Genomic DNA, 26,324 nt, shown 5'->3' with positions numbered 1-26,324 from the left:
TCTTGATATTCTCCATGATCTCATTTTTGGGGTTTTCTTAGCAAAGAAACTGGAATAGTTTGCCATTTCCTTCTCTAGCTCATTACACAGATGAGGAAACTGAGGCAACAGAATTAAGTGATTTTCCCAGGGTCACACAGCTAGTGAGCATCTAAGGCCAGATTCAAATTCATGAAGATAAATGTTCCTGATTCTAAGCCCAGTAATCTATCCACTGTGTCAATTTCCATTACTTACGTGTCATATTTTTTTTGGATTTTCATGCCTGAATGTGGAGGAGAATGGAAAGTGAAACATAAATGCCTTTCCTTTCCTTTTTTTTTTTTAAATAGAAAGCTACGTTAGTTTCTAAATGAAACAGGGCTTATTCCTTCTCTAGAGATCTTATGTAAAACTGGTTATGCTCAATTGAACCTTATAATAATCATTCACTGAAGATGATTACAATCTCTTATGGAAACCTTAGTTCTGCTATGGTCAGAACTATATATAAATCATAACATATATAAGAAAAGAATTGAAAAGTGCCATAAATCTGTATTCCTGAATTTACTCTTTTAAATCTCTAAAAGCACATGATGAGCTGCTCAGTTGTAGTAAATGTTTCTCTTACCTTTAGAATGGCTTTCATGGAGTTGAAGAAGAGATTTTAAGGATTCAGCATTCTCAAACTCTTGGGTGTTCTGCAGGAAGTCTTCAGCTTGGTCTATTTTAATAGCAAACTGCAAGAGAAAATACACACCAAAAAAGGACATTTGAAAAACATTTGGCTATTTGAACCTTTACCAAGGTTTTACTATTATATTTCATTGTGACATTATTATTTTTCATGCATTCCATGTTCCACTACACTGGTCTTTTTGCTATTCTTTGTACACTGAATTCCATCTCCTACCTCTAAGAATTTGCTTAGATTGTGCCCCATTCCTGGAAGACATCCTTTCCAGCTTTCGTAATCCCTGAATTTCTTCAAGCAGCTTCACTGCTACTTCCTAATTTCCCCAGCTATTGATGCTGCCATCTTTAGAAAATTACTTTCATCATCATCGCTATTGTTTCTACTCTTCTTGCCAAGACAATCCAGAAAAAGATAAAGAACATTTTTATAGGAGCTCTTTTTGTAGTGGCAAAGAAATAGAGCAGATGTCCATTAATTGTGAAGTGACTGAATAACTTGTGGTACATTATTGTGATGAAATACTCTTGTGCAATAAAGAATGACAAACAGAGAGACTTTAGAAAAACCTGGAAAGACTTTTCTAAACTCAGACAAAGTGAAATGGACAGAACCAAGAAAACACTGTACACAGGAGAAGAGCAAAATTGGAAGCATGATCAACTGTGAAAGATTTAGCTTCTGTGATCAAGACAATAATCCAAATCAATTCTGAAGGATCCATGATAAAAATGCTGTTTACTGATAAACTCTGAATACATATTGAAGCATATTTTTTATACTTTTTTATTTTTCTTGTTTTTTTTCTTTGTGCCTTCTTTTGCAACATGGCTAATATGGAGATATGTTTTGCAATATTTCATATGAATAATCAATATTAGTGCCTTCTCAAGGAATGGGGGAGGGAGAAAGAATTTAGAACTGAGAATTTTAAAAAACAAATGTTAAAAATGTTTTTATATGTGGTTGGAAAGTATTTAACAAAAAATATATATTGGAAAAAATCATGCCCTCTGAAACTATGAGTTTATCCCAAACCCATCATTTTTTCTCTTAATACTCTGTTAATTACCTCTTCAATTCCCATTATTTTAATTGTAATCTCTATGCAGATAATTTACAGATTTACATATACAGTCTCAGTTTCACTCTTGAGTCTCACACCACCAACCAAATAATGGGTACGATGTCCTAGACATATCTCAAATTCAAAAGCTATGTAGCATGGTAGATTGAAGATTGTGGGGAATCAGGAAGAATTGAAGTCAAATCCAGCCTCAGATACTTATTACCTATTTGACTCTGGATAAGGCACTAAAACAACAACAATAATAGCAACTACCAAAAAAAATCCCTCTTATTTCAAAGGAAAATAATAGCAGCTACTTTACAAGATTGTGAGAATCAAATGAGATAATATTTGAAAAGCATTTAATACAGAGCTATAGTAGGTATTTAATAACCTTTGTTCCCTTCCCTCTTTCTTTCTCCTCAACAAACCCCAAATATAAATTATCTTACCCTTCTTCCCAAACCCATTCCTTTAAAAAAAAATTTCCTAGGTCTACCGAAGGAACTTCTATTCTTTCAGTTTCTAGTGTTCTTAACTTCCCTGTCATGCAAGACTCTTCAATTTCTCTCATTTTATATATCTTATCAATTGTCACTTTTGCTGTATGTACATCTACATCCTCACATCAGAGCCCTTCTCTCTTTTCACATAGGCATTTCCTTGGTGCAGAGATCATTGCAACAGTCTCCTATTTAGTCTCCCTGCCTCAACTCTTTCCTTACTCTAGTCTGCTCTCCACACTACTGTCAAAGTAATTTTTAAAGCTTAGATCTAGTGTGCTTTTTTGTAATGGGCCAGAATTCTGGAGAAATGTACTTGAAACAAGGATTCTTACAACAAGGTGTAAGATAAGACAACGGAATTGATAAGACAATGGCTTTCTAGTTTAGCATGGTAATTAATAATTCTCCAGTTTTCTTGGGAGAGGGACATAGAATAGAAACAATCCTTAATGTCTATAACCCAAAGAGGCAATTTCTCTAGGCAATTGAGTAGAGATGGAAGTCCAGGCTGAAGAGTTCCCATAGTTTCCATCTGTTCATTTACTTTTCTTAAATCAGTTAACATTCTTGTTTCAAGTACATTTCTCCAGAATTCTGGAACACTTCTTCCCTACTTAATAAAATTCGGTAGTTTCCTATTGCCTCTAGGATAAAAATATAAACTAAATAATTTAACTTTTACAATTCTTCACAAACTGCCTCCAACCTTCCTTTTTAGATTCAGTGTACATTACTTGTCCTCTAAAAATCTGATATCAAGTATTGATTGATAAACAAGAAATTGTCTTTCTGTTCTTCATATATTTCTATTTCCTGTCTCTATGCCTTTGCACTGGCTGTTTCCCATAAATTGAATTTATTGTTCACCCCTTCTTTCTCTTCCAGCTCATGGAATACCTCTTCTTCCTTCAAGATGTCTCTTAGGAACCACCTTCTATATGAAGGATCCTTTCTGGACCCACTCTCTGTCTCCAGTTAGAGAGGTTAGGTTCTTTCATTTATTCTTTCTTCCCATTTATCTTTTCTTTCTCTCCCTCTCCCTCTCTCCCTCTCCCTCTTTACTTCTCCTTCTTTCCCCCTCTCCCTATTCCTCTCCCTCTCTCTCGATATATAGTAATAGATATAGATAGGTATAAATTTAGATATAGATATATAATTGCGTATATACTAACATTCAAAATGAAGTAGCCAAAGCATAATAATTAGTTGAACTGATCTCTTCTGACAGATACCTTCTGTGAGCTGCTGGTCAGATCACATATCCTCTCTTTTCTCTTAGCAATTCCACTGGACTATAAGTTTCAAAGATTTTTCTGACTTTCATTGGAATAAGAAATTTCTTCAATGGGGATTCTCTTTATCAATGAAATCACACACAAGGTCCTATCTCATGTGTATGCATACATGTGTCTTTCCCATTAGAAAGTAAATACTTTGTAAGTAATCCTAACTCAACACTTCTGCTTTAGCCAGAAACCCTGGAGTCTTCCCCTTACCAGATTTATTAATTTTTTATTTAGATTTATTTTTTGACTAGTGAAAGAGAAGATTCTTTACCTCAATTGCTACCTAGCCTTAATCATGAAAAGAGTGTTGCCTTAGTCAGATTGAGACTTATTGAAGACCTTAGCATAAAAAGGCCAGGGTCTCTCATTTCACCAGGGCCATCTTCAGATGTCCTGATCTGTATCTGGCCACTGGATCCAAATGGCTCTGGAGGGGAAAGTGAGGCAGGTGACCTTGCACAGCCTTCCTTCACTTAAATCCAATTCACTTACATGTCATGACATCAGGTCCCCTGATGTTATGGTCCTCTTCCAGAAAGAAGGACAAACAAAAACATCCCTACATTAGCACCTTGCCCATCAAACACTCTCCCATTGCAGAAAGACACGCTCTTCCCCTCTTGTAATCTCTAGGTGCTCTACTCAAGTGCTACCTGCAAAGAGAAGCTCCTATTCATTTATAAGAGTAAATTGATTGTTTTATCTATAAATATGCATTTTCCTCCCAGGAAATTTCAGTACCTAGAGGGTAGAGACTGTTTTGATTTTGTTGTTGCTTGGTTTTGGAGGGTTTTTTGTTTGTTTGTTTGTTGTTGTTGTTGTTGTTGTTGTTATTGTTTTGCATTCCCAATGCCTAACATCTTTTGCCTTGAATTGCATTGAAATGAGAAAATATAGAAATAGCCTAAGATTTTAAAGAACCATGATACTGGAGGATAAACTCTGGGATGTTCCAATAAACATAAGTTTTTTTCAAAATTAAAAAAAAAATTTTTTTAGCTCCAAATTTTCTCCTTCTTTCCATATCCTCCATTATCCATTGAGAAAAGAAAAAATAGTGACACATTAAAAATTATAAAGTTTTAAATACATACTCTGTATATCTTCCAAAGGTCTGGCTATTTACTACAGAAAGGTGAAGGAAACAGGCATTTATTTTTATTGAAATTTATTTTATTTTATTTTATTTCTTAATAATGGCTTTTTATTTTCAAAATATATGCAAAGATAGCTTTTAACATTCACTCTTGCAAAACCTTGTGCTCCAAATGTTTTTCCCTCCCTTCCCCCTCCTTTCCTCCAGAAAGCAATTCAATATAGGTTAAATGTGTTATTCTTCTAAATACATTTTCATATTTATCTGCACAAGAAAAAAAATCAGATTTAAAAGGGAAAAAAGAGAAAAAAAAAGAAAAAAAAGGCAAAGAACAACAAAAAAGTTGAAAATATGAATATTATGCTGTGATCCATATTCAGTCTGTCCCCATAGTCCTCTTTCTGGATGTGTGGCTCTCTCCATCACAAGTCTATTGGAATTGGCCTGAATCGCCTCCTTATTGAAAAGTCACATCCATCAAAATTGATCATCATAGTCTTGTTGCTGTGTACAATGATTTCCTGGTTCTACTCACTTCACTTAGCATTAGTTCATGTAAGTCTCTCCAGGCCTTTCTGAAATCATTCTGCTGGTCATTTCTTACAGAACAATAGTATTCTGTTATATTCATATTCCATAACTTATTCATCCATTCTCTAATTGATAGACATCCACTCAGTTTCCAGTTCCTTAACACCACAAAAAGGGCTACCACAAACAGTTTTGTACATGTGGGTCCTTTCTCCTTTTTTATGATCTCCTTGAGATACAGACCCAGTAAAGATACTGCTGGATCAAAGGGTTTGACAGTTTGATAGCCCTTCAGACATAGTTCCAAATTGATCTCCAGAATGGTTGGATCAGTTCACAATTCTACATACAATGTATTAGTGTACCAGTTTTCCCACATCCCTCTGCAACATTTATCATTGTCTTTCCCTGTCATTTTAGCGAATCTGAAAGGTGTGTAGTGGTACCACAGAGTTGTCTTAATTTGTATTTCTTTGGTCAATAGTGATTTAGAGGTGGTTTTTTCACCTTTTCATGTAACTAGAAATGATTTCAATTTCTTCATCTGAAAATTGTCTGTTCATATCCTTTGACCATTTATCAATGGTTGATTAACACTGCTTTATAATATAATTTTAAGTCTGATACAGATAAACGACTTTCATTTACATTTTTTCATTTATTCCCTTGAAATTCTTGACCTTTTGTTCTTCTAGATAAATTGTTATCTTTTTCTAGCTCTATAAAGTAATTTCTTAGCAGTTTGATTGGTATGACACTGAATAAGTAAATTAATTTATGTAGAATTGTCATTTTTATTATATTACTTAAGCTCCCCATGAGCACTTAATATTCTTCCACTTGTTTAAATCTAACTTTATTTGTGTAGAAAGTGTTTTATAATTGTGTTCATATAGTTCCTGGCTTTGTGTTGGCAGGTAGACTCCCAAATATTTTATATTATCTATAGTTATTTCAAATTGAATTTCTCTTTCTGTCTCTTATTACTGGATTTTGTTGGTAACAAATAGAAATGCCAATGATTTATGTGGATTTATTTTGTATCTTGCAAATTTGCTAAAGTTGTTAATTGTTTCTAGTAGTTTTTAGTTGGTTTTCTAGGATTCTCTACATATACCATCATATCTGCAAAAAGTGATGTTCTTTTTTCCTTATTAACTGTTTTAATTCCTTCAATTTATTTTTCTTCTCTTATTGCTAAAGCTAACATTTCTAAAACAGTATTGAATAGTAATGGTGATAGTGGGCAACCTTGTTTCCCCCTTATCTTACTGGGAATGCTTCTAATTTATCCCCATTACATATGATGCTTGTTGATGGTTTTAGACAGATGCTACTTATCATTTTAAGGAAAATGCCACTTATTCTATGCTGTCTAGTATTTTTAATAGGAATGGGTTTTGGATTTTTGTCAAATGTATTTTTCTGCATCTTTTAATATAATCATATGATTTCTATTAGTTTGGTTACCTGATACAGTCAATTATGCTTCTAGTTTTCCTAATATTGAACCAGCCCTGAATCCCTGGTATAAATCCTATTTGGTCACAGTGTATTATCCTGATAAATTGCTGTAATCTCTTTGCTAACATTTTGTCTAAGATTTTTGTATCAAAATTCATTAGGGAAATCTATAATTTCCTTTCTCTGCTTTGATTCTACCTGGTTTAGGTATCCACACCATATATATGTCATAAAAGGAGTTTTTTAGAACTCCTTCTTCCCTTGTTTTTCCAAATAGTTTGTACAATATTGGAATTAATTGTTCTTTAAATGTTTAATAGAATTCACTTGTAAATCCATCTGACAATGGAGATTTTTTCTCAGGGAATTCATTAATAGTATGGAACAAGCATTTTTAAAAAGCCTAATATGTGTCAGAGACTGTGATGATCATTTTACAAATATTTAATTTATAAAGTACTCAGAACAGAAAGGCTTATAATCAGACTGCTCACCATCTAATAAATGTTTTGGCCAGAGAAATCCATGAAACATCTATTTATGGTAATGAAAGTATGGGCTTGACAAAAGTTGTTCACTTGTAAGTTTCTCATGTATTCAGTGAGATAAATCTTTTTCATCTTATTGATCATATTATATACTCCTAAAATCAAGGAAAGACCTTCTTTCTTATTTAGAAGATTGTGTTGTGTGTGGGTGTGTGTATATGTGTCTGTGAGAGAGAGGGACAGAGAGATAGAGATAGAGACAGAGAGACAGACAGAGAGAGAAACAAGAAAAAAGCACATACAGAAAGGGGAGAGGGGAGATAGAGAAAAAATATTAATCGAAATATATAGTTATATACATGGAATTAAGGGAAATTTTAACACAAGTAAGCAATTGAATGTAGCATGTATTATTATATGTTTAATAATATAAAATAAATGTACCATATTGTAACATATATATTATATGTGCATGGATCTGTTTCCTAAGATAAAACTGATATGTTCAGGGTAGCAATTCCTAGTTCCAAATGATATGTTTAGGATTCAGGAACCAAATGATGAAATTGAGGAGAGCAATAGTCATCAAATATTAGCATTTGGTCATGTGAAGAATTCACAATTGCCATTCTCTTTGGCAAAAGGTAGGTTTATTTAGGAGAAGAGGTTACAGACAAAATGAATAGGTACAGCCGGCACTAGGAGTGGTAAATATGAAATAGAGTTTGGAAATCATATAGTTAGACACCAAAATGGTTTTGATAATTAACAATGAAGAAGACCAGGTTCCCTAGTGGAACTCACAATTAACCAGGAGAAAGGGTATACTCCATTTGGTGGGAGTATGCCCTTGCCTGACAAACTAACTTTATAGAGAGATTTAGCATCCTACAAGTTATTTAGCTGTAAAAAGGAGAAAGACACCATGAGACATGAGGGTGGGGATGGGGATGAGAGAGAAGATGGCACAAGGAATGGGGGTGAGGTAGAAGCTATGGTGGGCTTAACTCAAAAGGGGTTCAACAAAGATGGCAGGGATCATGGACAGATTTCTAGGGGAAATTTAATCTCAGGGATTTGATATAACTTGGATTTCTGGCTGTACACAGCAAGAGGGGGCTACATACAATCTCCACAGAGGGTGGAACTATAAGGTTAAACTGATCCCCATCAGTGCCCTTCCCTGCTTGCTTCAGGGAATAATTTTATCAATATTTCTGGCTCTCTCTGCCAGTGACACCTAGTGGGACCTCATCAAAATAAATCAGGCATAACCTATATACATGGGTATATCTTGGAGGAAGTCGGACTAGAAAGGTGGAAAAAATGAAATATATATGATTTCCCCAACAAAGACTGCAAAACAGATAGTTTCTTGGACCTGTGCTCAAAAATAAATATTTAAGCAGTATAAAGCTTCTTCTGTCCCTTCTTGCTGTTAAACAAGCTCATGACACATGAGCATGTCTCCTCCAAATCTTTATTTCCCATAACTAATCCTCTGAGCTTCAATATTTGGGATCTGTGTTCTGATTTTTGAATTTGAGGATGTCATATTCTTTGAAGCTGGTACTTTATCATAATGAAACAGCAATCTCACATCAAAATAAATGTGCTGCCAACTTGACAGGAAAGTTAAAAATGAAATTCCCAATAACTGTCTTTCTCTAAAATGTGACATTTCCCATTTATAATGCTCTTTAAGTGTCTCATATTTTGAAATGGTAAGCTCAAAGAGTCATAGGAATTAAAGAGAAACAAGGAAGGAGGGGAATGGGAGAAAGGCTGTTAGGTATATTCTCTTTTAGTTTAATTAACAATAAAAGGAAAATTCTACCCACAATCCTTAGGAAAATACTCCAGGTAAAGTGTTATTTTTACATTTCATTTCAGTATTTATTGAATATCTACCTAATATAAGTAGGCAATTATACATATATATGTATATAATTAATTTCAGGATTCAAATGGCTGTCTATTACTCCTAGAATAAAATATAAACTTAGTTTCTTTTTAAAGTCCTTGATCACCTGAATCTAACCTATTTTTTCAGCTTCATTATATGTTACTATCCTTCTTCACTCTTCAATTCCAATAGAATGTCCTTTTTTTTTTTTCATGTCTCCACACGATACTCTATCTCCTCCTATTTACATGTCTTTATAATGATCATCCTCCATGCTTGGAATAAATTTGCTCTTCATTTTCACCTCAAATATTCTCTTCCATTAAAATGATGCTCAAGTACTACTTTTTACATGAACTTTTTCTTGAACCCAATTAGAGTTAGAGATTTTCTCTCTGCACTGATTATCTTTACATCTTTTCTATACATATGGGGTATATGGCGTGAGAGCTTGCTAAGACCTTTTCAGAGCTGTTCATCTACCTTTGGTATTCACCTTTACCTAACTCTCACCTGTGACTCCAAGGAGCTGTAACTTACACAGCAGCTACACCTTATCTCAGCAAACATACTAAACCTCATTGAGGGTAACAGGTAGATAGATCTCAAACCTATTGGTGAGTTAGGGGGATGTCTATCTCAAGCATGTGAAGACTTCCCCTAGCAAATAGGCAGGTGAGAACAAGTTATTCCAGGGGCCATGAAGGCAATTGAAGCAGATATTGAAGAACACTGGAAGTTTGGTCAGACATCAAAGAGACCAAAGTCATCCACAGCATCTGGACTTTTTTCTTACCACTAGATTTCAATGACTCAGAAAAAGGGAAAATAAGACTGATGACTTTTCTCTGCTCTGTCTCACTTAAATCCAATTTACATGCAAGTTAGACCATCACCCAGGATGAACAACAAAAATATATACATTTATCTTTCTTGTTTCTTCACTTAGAAGAGTAGGTATAATTCTGTGTATAAGTATGTAAAAGTGTATACTTTGATCCAACAGTTTCACTATTGGGTCTGTATCTGAGGAGATTATAAAAGAGGAAAAAGGACATCAAATGTGCAAAAATGTTTTTAACAAACCTTTTTGTAGTAGCAAGAAACTGGAAATTGAGTGGAAGCCCATCAATTGGGGAATGGTTGAATAAATTATGGTATATGGATGTAATGTAATGTTAATTGTTCTATAAGAAAAGATGTGCAGACTGATATCAAAAAAGCCTGAAAATAATTAAATGAATTGATGGCAAGTGAAGTGAATGGAACCAAGAAAACATGTTATACAGTAACAACAAGATTATATGATGATCAATTGTGGTGGACTTGGCTTTTCTCAACAACGCATTGATTCAAGACCATTCCAAAGGACTTGGGATGGAAAATGCCATCTGTATCAAGAGAACCATAAAGACTGAATGTGCATTGAAGCATGATGTTTTCATTTTTGTTTTTTTTTTCTTTTTGGGGGGTTTTCTCCCTTTTGGTCTGATTTTTCTTGTGCAACATGACAAATATGAAAATATGTTTGAAAGAATTGCACACATTTAACTTATTTAGTCAGATTGCTAACTGCCTTGGGTAGAGAGGAGATAAGGAAGGAAGGGAGAAAAATCTGGAACACAAAGCCTTACAAAAATGAATGTCTAAAGTATCTTTACATGTTTTTGAAAAAAAAAATACTATTGGGGAAAAAAGCAATATAGATAATAACCAAAAAAAAAAAAGAGTGGGGATCATTTCATTCTTTGAATTTGTATTCCTATTATCTATCAAAGTGTCTGGCACATGGTAGGTATTTATAAATGCAAGCTGACTAATTATGTAAGGCATTAATAAGGCTACAAAGAGGAATGATACAGGATCTCTGATCTTACAGAAGTTTTTGGTCTTTTGAGGAAGATAAGACACTTATACAAATGACCGATATGGTACACTATCCAAGTGGAATGAGAGAGAGCAACAGAAAAGAAAGGTCACTTCTGTCTTGGTAGCAGAGGAAGAGACCAGTTCTAGTTTTTCCTCATGATACTTTGAAAATGTCTAAAAAGTTTTGAAATTACTTGGAAGAGATATCCTATTATTCCATGGGAATGTTCTCACCCCTCTAGGAAGGAATAAGTCATCAGAACTATGTATCTCAGAAACTCCAAAGAAATATGAAGCCTAGGAATTTAAATTTTTTCCTACTCAATCTTAAGCTGAATATCTACATTTATTAATGTATAATACCATATCTTGGTTCACTTCTTCAACTGTCAAGAAAAAAAATGGGCTTCATGTGGATGCTATTCACAAAATTCTCATTTGTGAAAATTAGCAAGAATATTTAAAGATTTTTAGTTTGTAAGCCCTTGGGTGAAACAAGCAGAAATGGAATTTCCTAATACAAACCTCTAGAGCATTTTCAAAAAACTCTGAAGTCAGTTTCAGAAGCTCTCTTCTCCTCTCCAGGATGGTGATCAGGGCTGCCCAGGCGTCTCCCAGAGTCTCAGCCATGGCCTCATAGACTTGACATTGATCCTTGTTCTCTTCTGCCGCTTTGTCTGCCTCCTGTAATAGGTCCCATACCCGATCTTCTAAAGCCTGAACCAAGAAAAAAAATTAATTAAATATAAAATTTCAGGCCAAATCTGACTTGTTTCACAAGCCCCAATTTTACTGATGTGGATTCTAAGTACTCCCTGTAATGAGGCAGGTTGCAACTCTGACCCTTTGAAGATTGTCTTCCTACTTTGGGTCGATGATAATTTCATTCCTTAGTGATGAATCTACTGGTGATGAATCCTGCAATGAACCATTCACTGCAAACCATTCTACTTCAAAATGTCATTGTGGCCAGAGGTAGAATAGAACACAGGATCTGGCAGGTCCTACCAAGCTAGAGAGATTTTGGTCTTTGTGTCTGTCATCCAAAGAGAGTTTCTCCACTGAGTTTGAAATTAATTAGCTAAAGATTTTTATAAATGAACATTTGAATAAATATGTTTAGGGTAATTTTCATGTCTTTACCATGAAATGAACACAAACTTAAAGTGAAGTAAGCTGAAGCAAGAAAAAATGACGAAAACATTATAAATAGAAATAATCACAATAGATAAATTTAAAAAGACAAAAATAGAATGAATAAGTTGGTTCTAAAGAGATACAATTCCTTCTTCTCTTTGCAGAGATGGGGGACTATGGATATGCAATGCTAGAGATAGTATAATAATTAATATATTGACTAGAGGTAATAAGATATCATAATAGATAGAATGCTGACACTGGAATTTAAATCTATCCTCAAAACATTTACTAATTTTATCAACTGGGCCTTAGCATATTTGTCTTAGTTTCTTCATCTGTAAAATGGGAAATAATATCACCTATCTTTCAAGATTGTCATGAAAATCACATGAGATAATATTTACAAAATGATTTGCAACTTTAATACACTATATAAATGCAATTATTATTACTAGTTTTGTTGAATTCCTAAGCCCCCATCCCAAGTGTTTTTTTTTTTTTTTTTTTGTCATGAAGCCTAATTTTCTAGGTGGAAAGGGTAAAAGTAATATTGAGAAATTAATATAAAAATAAAAAGGTTTTAATAACTTTTGCAATATATATATATATATATATACACACACATATATATAACATGAGGTCAAATTCTACCTCTGATTTATACTAGGCAGCTAGATAGTACAAATTATAGAGTGCTAGGCCTGGAATCAGAGGAACTTGAATTCAAATCCAGTCTTGGACACTTATTAGTTATATGTGACTTTTGTGCCTACTCAATTTTTTCCTTTATAAAATGGGGAAAATAATAGCACCTCTCTTTCAGGCTTATTGTGAAGATTAAATGAGGTGATATTTGTAAAGCACTTTGCAACCATTATCTTATTGTTTTCCTGTATTTTTAATTTTAGAAATAATAATCATGTTACCTGTGTCTCTAGTGGCAAATCAAGTAATATCTCAGAGTTTGAGGCCACTCTCTAAGAGTGAGAGATTCACCTAGAGGTAAGATACCAATTGTCATTGTGGTTTATTATTATTATTATTTTTAATTTGAAAATATATCAGTGGGAGTTCAATACAGTTTTTCTTTTTTTATATAGATTTTTATTTACAAAACATAAGCATGAGTAATTTTTCAACATTGACCCTTGCAAAAACTGTTCCAACTTTTCCCCTCCTTCCCTCCACTTCCTCCCCTAGATGGAAGGTAGTCCCATACATGTTAAATATGTTAAATATACAATTTTTTTTAAACATAAAACTATGATACAGAAGTCAGATTTTAGAAGTGGAGCCAGCTTTTTACTAGGCCTTTTATTACCCTGCTGCAACATCCCAAGAACATATTCAGATACCATACGAGGGTATAATCCACTGATGATTAAAAAAAGATATATTAGTTGCTTACTCTATGCCAGGTATTACAGATGCAAAGACAAAAATTAAATTCAAGATGAAAAAGTATTCCAAATGAGTGTGGTAGAGCGAAAAGTGCACTTGACTGAGAACAAGAACATTTGAGTTCAAGTCCCATTTATTAGCTTGTAACCTTGAATAAAGCATTTAACTTGACCTTCCATTACTTTACTTGTAAACAAGTGATAATAATACACCATCATCAAATAGGATTGTTATGACAATATGAAGCAATGGTGTATATAAGATGCTTTGTAACCATAAAGTGCTATTTAAGCTTTAAAGAACAAATGTATAAATCAGCTCTTCCAGCCTCAAGTTATATTAGACTGGACCCAACACATATATTTGCAATGTCCTTGGTTAACCTGTCTGGAGTCCAGAGTGCTCTCTTGACTGATAAAGGAGGGAAATAAAAACTCATACTAAAACTTTTTCAAACATTCATAGAAGTGCCTGAAAGACTTATCTAAAATGTAAATGCTATTCATGGATCATTCCAATCAGGTTCTACCATAGATTAGGTTGAACACTGAGACTTTCTCTGGGGAAGCCTATTCAATAGGTGCTCTGTTTGCTCAAGTGTTTAGGCTGAACTGTACGATCACAATACCCAAACTATCATGAGAATCAGATCCATTATATGGCACTTGCCTCACTTTGTCATGAGAGAAGATAATTTGTGGGCTACTTCCTCCTTCTGTGACATTCTTTAGATTATCTAGAGGGTTGATTAATTTTGTCTCGTACATGTTTTTTATCTTTTAGTTTTATCATGAAAATGGATTAACTCAGTCACAATTTCTCCTCTCATTTTCAGGTGCTATTTCAAGAATGTTTAATGAGAAGAGAAATACATATTAGACACTTTACTATTCCAAGATAACTCATTCTCCTGACAATAATTATATTGAGGAATGAAAATAGGAAAACAGGAAAACCTCATGACACAGATGGAACTGAGAATAAGAAATAATAGAGAATGAATTCATTATAAGGCTAAGCAAAGGATAATAATCACCTCGCCTAGTACAGCTACTGCTCCATATTTGGCATGAAGTTAGCAAGATTGATCTGAATATAAGGCAAAAATGTCTGTTTCTGAAAGGATGCTGTGGGAAATATTTTTCATACATAAACCCTCTAACCCTTAATAAATTGTAAATGGCTTTGCTTAGTTTGGCATAGTGTATTCCAAATTGAGGTCATGGAAGTATTCTGGAAAATACTAAAAGCTAGAATCACGATGGTGTTACCTGCTTGCTAACATTATCTCTTCTATCTCAGAAGTTTCAAAACAAGTTCCTTAGAGGACTGGTGGTCTGTCAGTGATTTAGGTGATTTGTGAACTAATGACCTCTTATAATAGTCATGATTATATTATTACAGTGCTGATAATTTTATTTCTGACATGAATTAATAATTGGTAAAATTTAATTTGGGGAAAGACCAGCAAAGATGGCATAGTGAGAGGAAGCAATATAAGCATCTCTCTATCACAACTACTCCAAAAAAAAATTGAGGAAGATTACTAGAATAAATGGTAATCAAAAAATCCAAGGAGAAAGAATGGGTACTTTATTCTAGTCCACACTGACCCAAAAGACAACCAGAACTTTGTGGGCATTAGCAGGGAGGAAGGAGAATGGAAGGTACAAGCTAGGAGACTGCACAGGTTTATTACTATAAATCAGTAATGGGAGCTTGCTGCAACTCTGTCATTCTTTCTCTTGTTCATTTTCACAAAACCTTCTCAGGGACTGCAGCTGAAACCTGAAGCTGTGTGTCCAGGGCAAGGAGTATGGACCAGAACTTCTATTCCAATGACCCTGCCAAACCTCCCAACATGCTGATGGTGTTGGTGGCCAGCATCTAGCTTCTGAAGCTCCAACTAGGAGTATAATCTTATAAGGGGAAAATGAATCTTTAATGAAATAAAGAACTTCCAAGTATTCCTGATGGAAAGACCAGAGTTAAGTAAAAACTTCAAACTTGTAGTACTATAATTATTGAGACACATAAAAAGGTAAATACAGTTGGTCAATGAAAGGGTTTATACAAAGGGTTTGTACAAGGATACATCCTAATGGACAAAGAACCTCAGAACCCTAATGTTATCAGTGATCAGAGAAGTTACATTAGATAGAGAGACTAGAATTTGTTTTGTTTTATTTTGATGCTCTTAAGAGACAAAAATGGTGAGACAGAAATTGAGGAAAGGAGCAAAAGTTTCTGTTTCACATTATTTGAGTGTTTAAAGGCATTATGAAAACATGGAAGTGGGAGTGGAGAATATATGTTGCTTGAATTTCATTTTCATCTGAAAAATACATAGAAGTATAGAACATACATACAGGGAGACACACACACACACACACACATACATATATATACAGAGAGAGGGAGAAGAGGGAGAGAGAGAGACAGAAAGAGAAACAGAGATGGGGGGGAGAGGGAGGGAAGGAGAGAGAGAGAAAGAGACAGAGAAACAGACAGAGAGAGGGAGGGAGAGACAGACAGACACAGAGAGGGAGAGAAAGACAGAGACAGAGAGATATAGAGAGAAAGAGACAGAGAGAGAGAAAGAAGGAGGGAGGGAGGGAGGAAAGGAGAGAGGAAAGGAAGGAGAGGGAGAAAGTACTTCAAAAAGAAATATATCCAGTATAACAGGTGTACTGGAAGAAGGGAAAAGAGAAAATAAGAGTAAGATTAAATTCATGGTATGATTGTTCAGAAACAAAACCACTCCAACCTTGAAGGATTAGTTAATAACAGAAAGTTTAAAAGGAGAAAGAAAGTTCATGAGCCTTTGATTAGGGGCTGAACAAGGGAAAGAGAAGAGAGAAGGGGAGGAAAGTTATGTACATCATTTTAATATCAATTTACTAGTTCTAAGCATATCTTCCCTTCTTTTCTTCTTTGTAAAGAAGGTCTTATGTCAAAATGAGGAAAAAATAGAAGACAGAATAGAAGGAAACATAATTTTTTAAATTACTACGAATGGGTTGAATTCATTAATAAAATGGAAGAAAGCAGAATGGATTAGAAAATAAAATCCAGGGGCAGAGTCAAGATGGCGGAGTAAAGGCAGGAGCTTGCCCAACCTCTCCCCCAAACTACTCCAAATTTCTTTAAATAATGACACTAAACAAAGTTTAGAGCATCAGGACATCCAAAAAGCCATTTTCCAGCCAACCACAAGTTAGAAGCTCAGCAGAAAATGTCTGTGACTACAGGGAGGGAGTGCAGCCTTCAGTCCAAGTGAAGGGCATGCTTATGCAGCTGCAGCTGACTCCAGCCCCAGCCTGCTCTGACCTCTGAATCAGCCCCTGTATTGGTGGCTTCCAGATCTCTCAGCCCAGGGACACTAAGGAGGATCCGGGAAGGTCAGCAGAAAAGGCCTGTGGAACCAGAGTGAAAGCCCAGCCCATAATCCCAGGGCAGGCCCAGCCCTGCCCCCAGCTTTGGAGGACCCCCAGCATCAGGTAGGTGGGACCTCTGAATCAGCAGCAGTCCTGGAGGCTTCTGGACCTCTGTGCCTGGGAACACTAGGGAGGACTTGGAAGGTCAGTGGAGAGGGTCTGTGGCAACAGGGTGGGAGTCTGGTGTGCAGTCCTAGCCCAGCCTGGTCAGCAGAGCCCCAGCCCAGCCAGCACACCAGATCTTATAGCTACTGTGGGGCAGGGACACACATAACTGCTCCAGGGAGAAAAGAGTGCTGGTGCTCAGATTCCTAGAAGGATCTCTGAAAACAGCAACAGAACCCCTGAAGCCCGGGAGAGTGCACCCTCTACCCTGGAAACAGAGCCCCACTTTAAAGTCTGAGCAAAAACCAAAAAAGGTTTCTTACCATTGAAAGTTATTATGGTGACAAGAAAGATCAAAACACACACTCAGAAGATTATAACAAAGTCAAAGCTCCTACATCCAAAGCCTTCAAGAAAAATAAGAATTGGGCTTAGGCCATGGAAGAGCTCAAAAGGGACTTGCATAATCAAGTAAGAAAGATAGAGGCAAAATTAGAGAAAGAATTGAGAAGTGCAAAAAATATATATTAAAAAGGAAATGAGGAGAAGAATGCTTTCAAAATTGATCATTTGGGAAAGGAGGTACAAAAGCTCACTGAGGAAAATAATTCCTTAAAAAATAGAATTGAGCAAAGGGAAACTAATGATTTTGTGAAAAATCAAGGTACAATAAAGTAAAAAAAAAATGAAAAATAGAAAAATGTGAAATATCTCATTGGAAAAACAACTGACTTGGAAAATAGATCCAGGAGAGAGAATTTAAAAATTATTGATCTATCTTAAAGTCATAATCAAAAAAAGAGCCTGGCCATCATCTTTCAGAAATTATCAAGGAAAATTGTTCTGATATTCTAGAAGCAAAGGATAAAATAGAAATTGAAGAAATCCACTGGTCAATTCGTGAAAGTGATCCCAAAATGAAAACTCCCAGGAATATTATAGCCAAATTCTGGAATTCCCAGGTCAAGTAGAAAACATTGCAAGCATCCAGAAAGAAACAATTCAAATGCAGTAGAGCCACAGTCAGAATAACACAAGATTTAGCATCTTCTATATTAAATTGCCAGAGGGCTTGGAATATGATATTCCAGAGAGTAAGGGATATAGGATTACAATCAAAAATTACCTACCCAGCAAAACTGAGTATAAGCCTTCAAGATGAAAAAAAAAAAAGTGGTCATTCAATGAGACAGAGGATTTTCAAGAATTTGTAATGAAAAGATCAAAGCTGAATGAAAAATTTGATTTTCAAATATAGGACTCTGGAGAAACATAAGGGGATAAACAGGGAAGTGATATCATAAGGAACTTAATAAGGTTTATCTGTTTACATTCCTACATGGGAGGATGATACTTGTAACTCATTAAAATGTTCTCAATATTATGGCAGTTAGAAGGAATATATATAGAGATAGAGGGCATAGTATGATTTGAATACGAAAGGATAATACTTTTCTTAAAAAATGATGAAATTAAGAGGTGAGAGAGGAATATATTGGAGAAAGAGAAAGGGAGAAGTGGAATAGTGAAAATTATCTGCCATGAAAAAAGAGTCAAGAAAAAGCTTTTACAATGTGGGGGAAGAAGAGGAGGAGAGGGTTAGTGAGTGAACTTTACTCTCATCAGAATTGGCTCAAATAGGAAATAACAAACATACTCAAAAGAGATATAGAAATCCATCTTACCCTGCAGGAAAATAGCAGAGGAATGGGATATAGGAAGAGGGGAGGGTGATAAAAGGGAGGGCATATTGAGGAAAGGAGTGATCAATTGTAAAACACTCTTGAGAAAGGAGAGGGTAAAAGAAGAGAGAAAATAAATGGGGGGAAATACAATTAGCATTAGTAATTGTAAAAAAAAAAATTGGAAGCAAGTTTCTCTGATAAGGCCTCATTTCTCAAACATAAAGGGAACTAAATCAAATTTGTAATGAATAAATAAACAAACAATAAATAAATAAAAATCATGCTCTAATTGATAAATGATCAAAAGATATGATCTGTGTCCAAAGAGCTGCAAATTCATGCACATCTTTTTTACTTAACAACATCACTATTCGGTATGAATATCAAAAGAAATGGGGGGGAGGAGAAAAAAAAAGAAAAATGACCTTTATTTATAAAAAATATTCATAGCAGCTGTTTTTTCAGGACAAAAAAAAAAAATTAGGAACTGAGGGGATGCCCTCAACAACAAATTGTGGTATGTGATGGTAATGGAGTATTATTCACTGGGAAATAATGAGCAGGATGCTCTCAGGGAAAAAAAAAAAAAAACTGGAAAGTCCTCCATGAATAAAATGAAATATACTGTATACAAAGTGAACAATATTCTGGGATGACTAGTTAGTTGTAAATGGCTTTGTTATTCTCAGTAGTACAAACCATACACAACTACTCTGAAGGATTTATGATGAAAAATCCTATCCATATTCAGAGAAGAAACTGTTTGTTTCTGAATGCAGATTGAAGTATTCTTTATTTTTCTCTTTCTTTTTAGCTTAATTTTTCTTGATGGCTTTTATTTTCATTAGGGTGGGAGACAGTTTCACAACTTGACTTTTATAGAAATGTTTTGCAAAACTTCATACATGGTTTCTTAATTGTGTGTGGGGATAAGGGAAAGAACCCAGAACCTGAAAATCTTAAAAACAAATGTAAAAAAAAAATTGTTTTAAATGTAACTGGGGAAAAATATTAAATAAATTTTTTTTGAAAAAAAAACAAAAATATGTTGCTTACATATAATAGAGACTGACAAAAAAGTTAAAATAACATTCTAGAACAAATTATGATTCAGCTGAACTCATAAAAAATAAATTAATCATCTTCCATTGACAACACAATCAAAATTACATTTAATAAAGAGGACTCAAAAAAACTAAATAACTTATTCCTAATGAATTGGTAAATTAAATAACAAAACAAAGAGGTGATAGGATATTTCATCCAAGAAAATAATATCAATTAAACAACACAGCAAAAGTTATGAAATGAAAAATTCAAAATATATTGAACTGCTAACACTAGATTTAAATAAACACTAAAAAAGAAATCATTAATCTGGTTTATAAAAAGAAAAAGATAAGCCAAAATTCTATGTCAAAAATAAAAGAGGAAATCATCAAAAACTATTTTCCAAATTATATGCAAATAAGACTGACAAAATGAATTTTTAAGTGTAAAATATCCAGATTATCAGAAGAAAAAAATAAAAATCTTAAATCACCAAATCTCTGGGAAACATTGAATAAGCCAAAAATGAAATCCCTAGGGGGGAGGAAAAAACCTCTGCACCATTTGGATTTACAAATGAATCGAACCTACCAAATTTTATTTTATTTTTCTCCTTTCTGGGAATTATATTTTATTTACATTTTTTAAAACTTCTACAATCATAAGCCCCTTCCTTTACTCCCCCAGCCCCCGCATCTAAAGGTCCTGGAGGGCCTTGGCGGGGAGGGGAAGGGAGAAGGAAAAAGCTTCTCAGGAGCTGCTCCTCATCTCCCACAATCCCCAAATGAAATGGATGCCCAAAATGCCACAGGTGAAAGGTGAGAACGCAGAGCTAAACTTCCCTGTGGAAGGTCAAGACGAGGAAGAGGAGGGCAGTCAAAACGGAGCAAGGCGGGGACGGCAACCTCCCTGGCAGCCCCTGGCTCGGGGGAGTCACCCCCGCTCCGTCTCCCTTCTCCCTCTAAAACAAATCCCAGAGCAGGGACTGCAGGAGCACTAACGGTCGGGTTTCTGGACGCAGAGCACCTTGGCTTTCTAGTCTCCAGACGTGGTCACCCACAGAGAGGGTCTGCTGAGAGCTAAGTCTAGGATCTCAGCTGTTTAGCCCCGCTGGTAGCCGGCGCCAGTCCGCGCGCCTCAGAGCCGGACCGCTCCGTGAGGCTGCGGCCACCCCTTCCTTCCAAAGCAGCTGCCAATGCCCGACCGGTGTCTCAGGCTCTGTGTCCACGGGTCCTACATAGCCAAGGTCCCATCCAGGTAGCCGGTGGGGGCCAGCGCATCACACTGCAAAAGCCCAAGGATTCCCCGAAGTTGGGGTCGCTTTCTTCATCCTCCCCCGGGTTCGGCTGTCCCGTGAAGACCCTCCCCACCTTCTGGTGGCCGCACTGACCATCTGGGCCTGACAGTTCACAGAACCAGTGAGGATCAGGCTCCCGTCCAGGCTGGTGGCCACACGCGTCAGCGGCCCTGGTGAGGGCGCTGGTGAGGGCGCTGGTGAGGGCCCTGGTGAGGGCGCTGGTGAGGGCGCTGGTGACCTTCGGCTTCTTTGAGCACGTGGAGGGGGCTGCCCTGCTTCAGGTCCCAGATCCAAAAGGTGCCATCTTGATAACCAACCAGGGCTTTCCTCCCGTTAGGGAAGTCTCTGTCCCAGGTGGTGGGTCAGTTGGGCCCCTAGAAGGTCTCGCAGTCCCCGCTGGGGACCTTCCACATCCAGGTGGTACCATAGGCTGTGCCCTCTGGGAGCACGAGTGCCCGCCAGGAGCACATATGCCCGGGGGTGCCACTCCATCCACTCCAGGTTCTCCACTTCAAAGGACCAAACCTCCAACTTGGCTTCCACCTGCCACACTCTGAGTAGGCCGCCCATGTCCCCAGGGCCACCAGGGCAGAGTCGTGGCTGAAGCAGGTCACGGAGTCTTTATGGCCTGGACACTCCAGGAGCAGATCCCCCTGGCTGAGTCACTACCAGAAGGCTTTGTCGTCCCCTCCCCAGGTCACCCCCAGCATGTTAGTCTTGGGGTCCAGGCTCACACAAAGGCTAAGTAATGGGCAAAGGTGACCTCGCTGTGATCCGGGCTCTCCATGCTGGGAACCAGGGCCTGGTCGCCCCCTCCCCTTCCTGTTCCTCTTCTTCCTCGAAGTCCACCCTGTCCATCTCTTGGGCGAGGTCCTCCGGGTAGGGAGGCCTGGAACCCAGCTCTACCACTTTAATGATCTCTTCACCATAGAAGTGCAGGGTCTGGGGAGGTCACCCTTTTGTTGGCCCAGGATCAGGATCTGACTCCATGAGGCTCAAGGAAACTGGTCTAGCTGCTGGGGCCAGCCGCCTCAGGAGCCACAGCCACCCAACAACACCTACCCACTGGCCGCAACACATTTTCAAAGAACAATTTCAGTATTATATGAACTGTTTGCAAAAATATGAAAAAAATGAAAAATTCTTTCTACAATTTAAATATTACCTTGATACTTAAATGAAATGAGTCAAAAAAAAGAGAACTAAAGCTATAGAACAATATCACTAACAGTCATTGATGGAAAAATCTTTAAATAAATGATTAACAAAGTCTAGAGCAACAAGTTAAAAAGATTATATATTATGACCATGGTTTATTCTTATCAGGAATGCATGGTTGACTCAGTATTAAGAATCTTCAAACATATGATAATATAAATAGCAAAAATAATCAAAATAACAATTACATCAATAAATTCATTAAAAGCTTTTAACAAAATACAACATCCATTTCTGTTTAAAATATAAAAACATATAGGAATAAATGGATTTTTCTTAATATAATAAATAGCATACATCTAAAATTAAGAGCCAGCACTATACAAATTTGTGCTATACTAGAGCTCTTTCCAATAATCTGGGTGGAAAGCAAGGAAATCAGTTATCATTTATCATCACTACTAATGATACAGGACTAAAAATGCTAATTAGATAAGACAAAAAAAGAAATTGAGGAAATAGGTTTAGGCAAAGAGGAAACCAAACAAACTCTAGAAATTCAATTAAAAATTTAACTGAATTAGTTTAGCAGAATATAAAAATAAACCTATATAAATTATCATTTTTTTTCTAAATGATAAACTCTGAGGAAATGATAGGAAGAAAAATTCTATTCAAAATAACTATGGAATGTTAAAATTTAAGGGAATATAGATTAAATAATAAGTAATAATACCCTAAGTGTTTAAAATAATGCCTAGAACATAATAAGCAATTAAAAAATGTTATTGAATTGAATTAATAGGTAGAATTTCATTACATTGACCCAGTTCAATATACATATACCGATAGAGACAAGAGAGATAGAGAGATAGATAACAAGAAAAGGACCAATAAGTTAAAAGTATCTTTTTATGTTAGCAAAGAACTGGAATCTCAAGGGATGCCTTTCAACTAGATAATAAATGGTCCACTTATGGTATATGAATGTAAGGTATGGTATATATGTAAGGATCATAAGGAATGACAAAGAGACTAAGTCTTCTGGGAGAACTTGAATAAAATTCAGAGTGAAATAAAGTGAAATAGAAACAAAATCATTTATATAAGAACAATACTACAAAGCAAAACAACTAGAAAAGATCAGTCTGATCAATACAGTGCCTAACCACAATTACAAGACTGATGGTGAAACCTCAATATCTACTTCCTGACAAAGAGGTGATTCAAAGTATGAAATAAAACATACATTTTTGAGCATGTTCAATGTGGAGATTTGTTTTTCTTTAGTATGCATGTTTGATACAAGGATCATATAAATAAACTTTATGAAAATAAAAACACCTAGATAAAGAAATAAAAACAAATATTTTCACTATATGATTTAGACCAAACAGGAGCAATTAATATCTTTTCCATTTAACTCCTTTTTGTCTGGATCATGTTATAAAAAAGACAGTGCTTGCTATCTAAGATAATTTACTTATGCAGTGCCATACTAATTAAAATAAGAAGAGACTATTTTTCTTTCAATTCAGACTGTGACGAATGCAAGTCAAAGGGAGAAAGGAAAGGAAGTACACTATATAGGACATCTAGCAATAGCCACAGCTAAGGACTAACAACATTTTACCAATGAAAAACTAGATAGAACCAAAGTTACTAAGTCAATCTCTCAAGATCACACAATTTGTTAGTGGCAGAGTCAGGAGAAGAATCCAGGATGGACAATGAATTTGTACTGATCAAACTAATTTTTTAACTCTTTGTGGCCAATACTTTTGTAAGTAAGTGATTGTATTGCTAAATTGACTAAGATCATAGACATGAGTAAAATTAAGTGATCCCATTTGGAGTGTAGCACAGCATAACACAAATATTAAGTACTACTGTGTTTTTGTCCATCACAAGGTACATCAATTAATTCCTGGATTAGAACACTCTAAAAAAATAAATCTCTATGGTTTTCATATGATCTGGCAACGACCACTTCAAGAGCCACTACCAAGCCAGAAAAGTATTTTTTTTTAAAAGATAACTCATCTTTGAGACAGATTTTGTTTTCCTTTTTCCCCCTTCTTTTTTCTCTGTCTTTGTAATGAAGTATTTGAATGCATGTAAATAGATCATTGTGCCAAACTCTTATTTGTTGAGATAGATAATATGAACATTTAAGATTTAATATTATAATCCAGAAATGTAGTAGAAATGATGAAAATCTGTGCTATGTAAAGTCAGATCCCAGCATTTTATGCTCCACGTTCAAACAGCCAGACCAAATATGGCCCATAAATTTCTGAAATGGCTGCTTAGATGAAGATAGAACATTGCATTCTGGGATTTGTAGTTCCCATGGGTTAGTTCCCATGTTAATGATGAGGGAGTCTACAATCTATTCGTTTTTTTATGTGTCTCATGGGCATTCCTACTAAGGATACTAAAATGAGACTGAACATATGTGAAGGCAAAGTTATTTTCTCCATTATTAGTGCAACCACATTGCCAATGCTGCTATGTAATGCATTCTAAATCAGTGTTTATAGTAATTTTCTATTATTTCTTTCTAATGCTACTAATAAATTTGTTTCAAATCCCATTTGAATACTAATGAACAATTTAAAATATTGAAGGCATTTGTGTAATAAGTAAATTGGGGCACTTGACTCTTAGGTGTCTTTCTCCATAGATAGATCTGTATGCTTCAATAAATTTATTTTAGTCTGCCAATATAATTCTGATGCCAGATGTTCCTGCTATTACTCATTACATTTTAGAGACAAAATAAAGATGGAATCACAGATTTCCCTTTCTTTGTGACAGATTTGGCTATTAATATTCAGGAACTCTCTTGGAATCTTATCAGGTCCTACCTACAAGAAGACCTTTAAAGACCCTTCCCAACTTTAAAATAAACTGAAAAGCCAGAGATTCCTTTTACTGCTGGAAATATTTTAACTATTAAACATTGTAAATGGGAAATGGTTTTAAGTATCTTCTATTGAAGCTGACAGATAGCCAGGCATAGTAGATAGAAGTCTGGCTTTGCAGTTAGGAAGGTTTGTGTTGAAATCCTACTATGATACAAATCAATTCCAAGAACATGAGCAAACTGTTTATTTCAGTGTCCCAGACTAAAAGTTACAGCGGCAGCTAATTGGTACAGTGGAGAGAGCACCAGCCCTGAAGTCAGGAGGACCTGAGTTCAAATCAGATCTTGAATATTTAACACTTCCTAGCTATGTGACCCTGGGCAAGTCACTTAACCCCAATTGCCTCAGGGGAAAAAAAGACTGTAAGTTACAGAGCAATAGCTAATCAATATCCATAGAGGAAATTTTTACATAGGAAAGGAATTCCTATGCTAGGAATAAAATTGCAAGTCTAGACAAAGAAAGAGAGAGAAAAGGAGAAAAAAGTCAAAGAAAGAAAGAAAACTTAGAGAACCACCATCATCTCATCAGTGCCACTGAATTAACACCTTTTTGTAAGTATATTTGTTTCAAATATATTTCTCCAGAGTTCCTGACCTCTACAATATAGATATTTTTTAAAAATAGATAAATTGTTTAGAAAAATAATAAAATACACAAATTAAAGTTGTTTCAAAGATTTGAATGTCATATGTTAAGGATGTAGAAATTATAAGCAAAAAAGAAAGAACCACCTTTTTTCTCAGCAAACTCAAAGAGAAGATTGCTTAAAAGGCTGTTCATCTACTCTTTTTTTTCCTTAAAGGAAACAAAAGTCCTAATATTCACATTAATGGAGAGCATACATTCCAACAATATATTTAATTGTCAGAAACGATATTACCAAATCAATCTAATTCAAATAATTCATTATTAAGAACTTTCTTTATGTAAGGAACTTTGCCTTCAAACAGGGGATAAAAAAATAAATAAAAATTAACACAAGCTATCAGTGAGAGAAAAAAATCAGCCCTGTGTGGATGAACTTCCAAAGAAAGAGAATTTATTAAATGAAGTAAATTAATGGTTGAGAAATAACACTGGGGAATAATGACCATGCTGATATTCTATCCCTATAGCTAGCTATGGGGATAGCTAGCTATGGATCCTTGGGACCCAGGGAACCAAGTCTACCCATGCATCTTACCACTGCACCCTTCTCCTAGACCTTTTATCTAGCCTCTTTTTCCC

The 26,324-nt window shown here is 35.5% G+C and overlaps 1 protein-coding gene and 1 pseudogene across 3 annotated transcripts in view; both read right to left on the bottom strand.

Annotated features, from left to right (window-relative positions):
* CCDC141 (coiled-coil domain containing 141) overlaps positions 1 to 26,324 on the bottom strand; it is a 255,951-nt gene that overhangs the window by 189,711 nt on the left and 39,916 nt on the right. For all 3 annotated transcript variants that reach the window (XM_051986120.1, XM_051986121.1, XM_051986119.1), the window contains 2 exons: positions 11,417 to 11,608; positions 614 to 722 (listed from right to left, as the gene is read on the bottom strand). In XM_051986120.1, coding sequence (XP_051842080.1) covers positions 614 to 722; positions 11,417 to 11,608 — 301 coding nt within the window. The remainder of the gene's footprint in view (positions 1 to 613; positions 723 to 11,416; positions 11,609 to 26,324) is intronic.
* On the bottom strand, positions 20,706 to 21,996 carry LOC127554515 (angio-associated migratory cell protein-like; annotated as a pseudogene).

The sequence above is a fragment of the Antechinus flavipes genome, chromosome 3, assembly GCF_016432865.1.
Source record: "Antechinus flavipes isolate AdamAnt ecotype Samford, QLD, Australia chromosome 3, AdamAnt_v2, whole genome shotgun sequence".
NCBI classification, from domain to species: Eukaryota; Metazoa; Chordata; class Mammalia; order Dasyuromorphia; family Dasyuridae; genus Antechinus; species Antechinus flavipes.
This window is presented reverse-complemented; position numbering and strand designations above follow the sequence as displayed.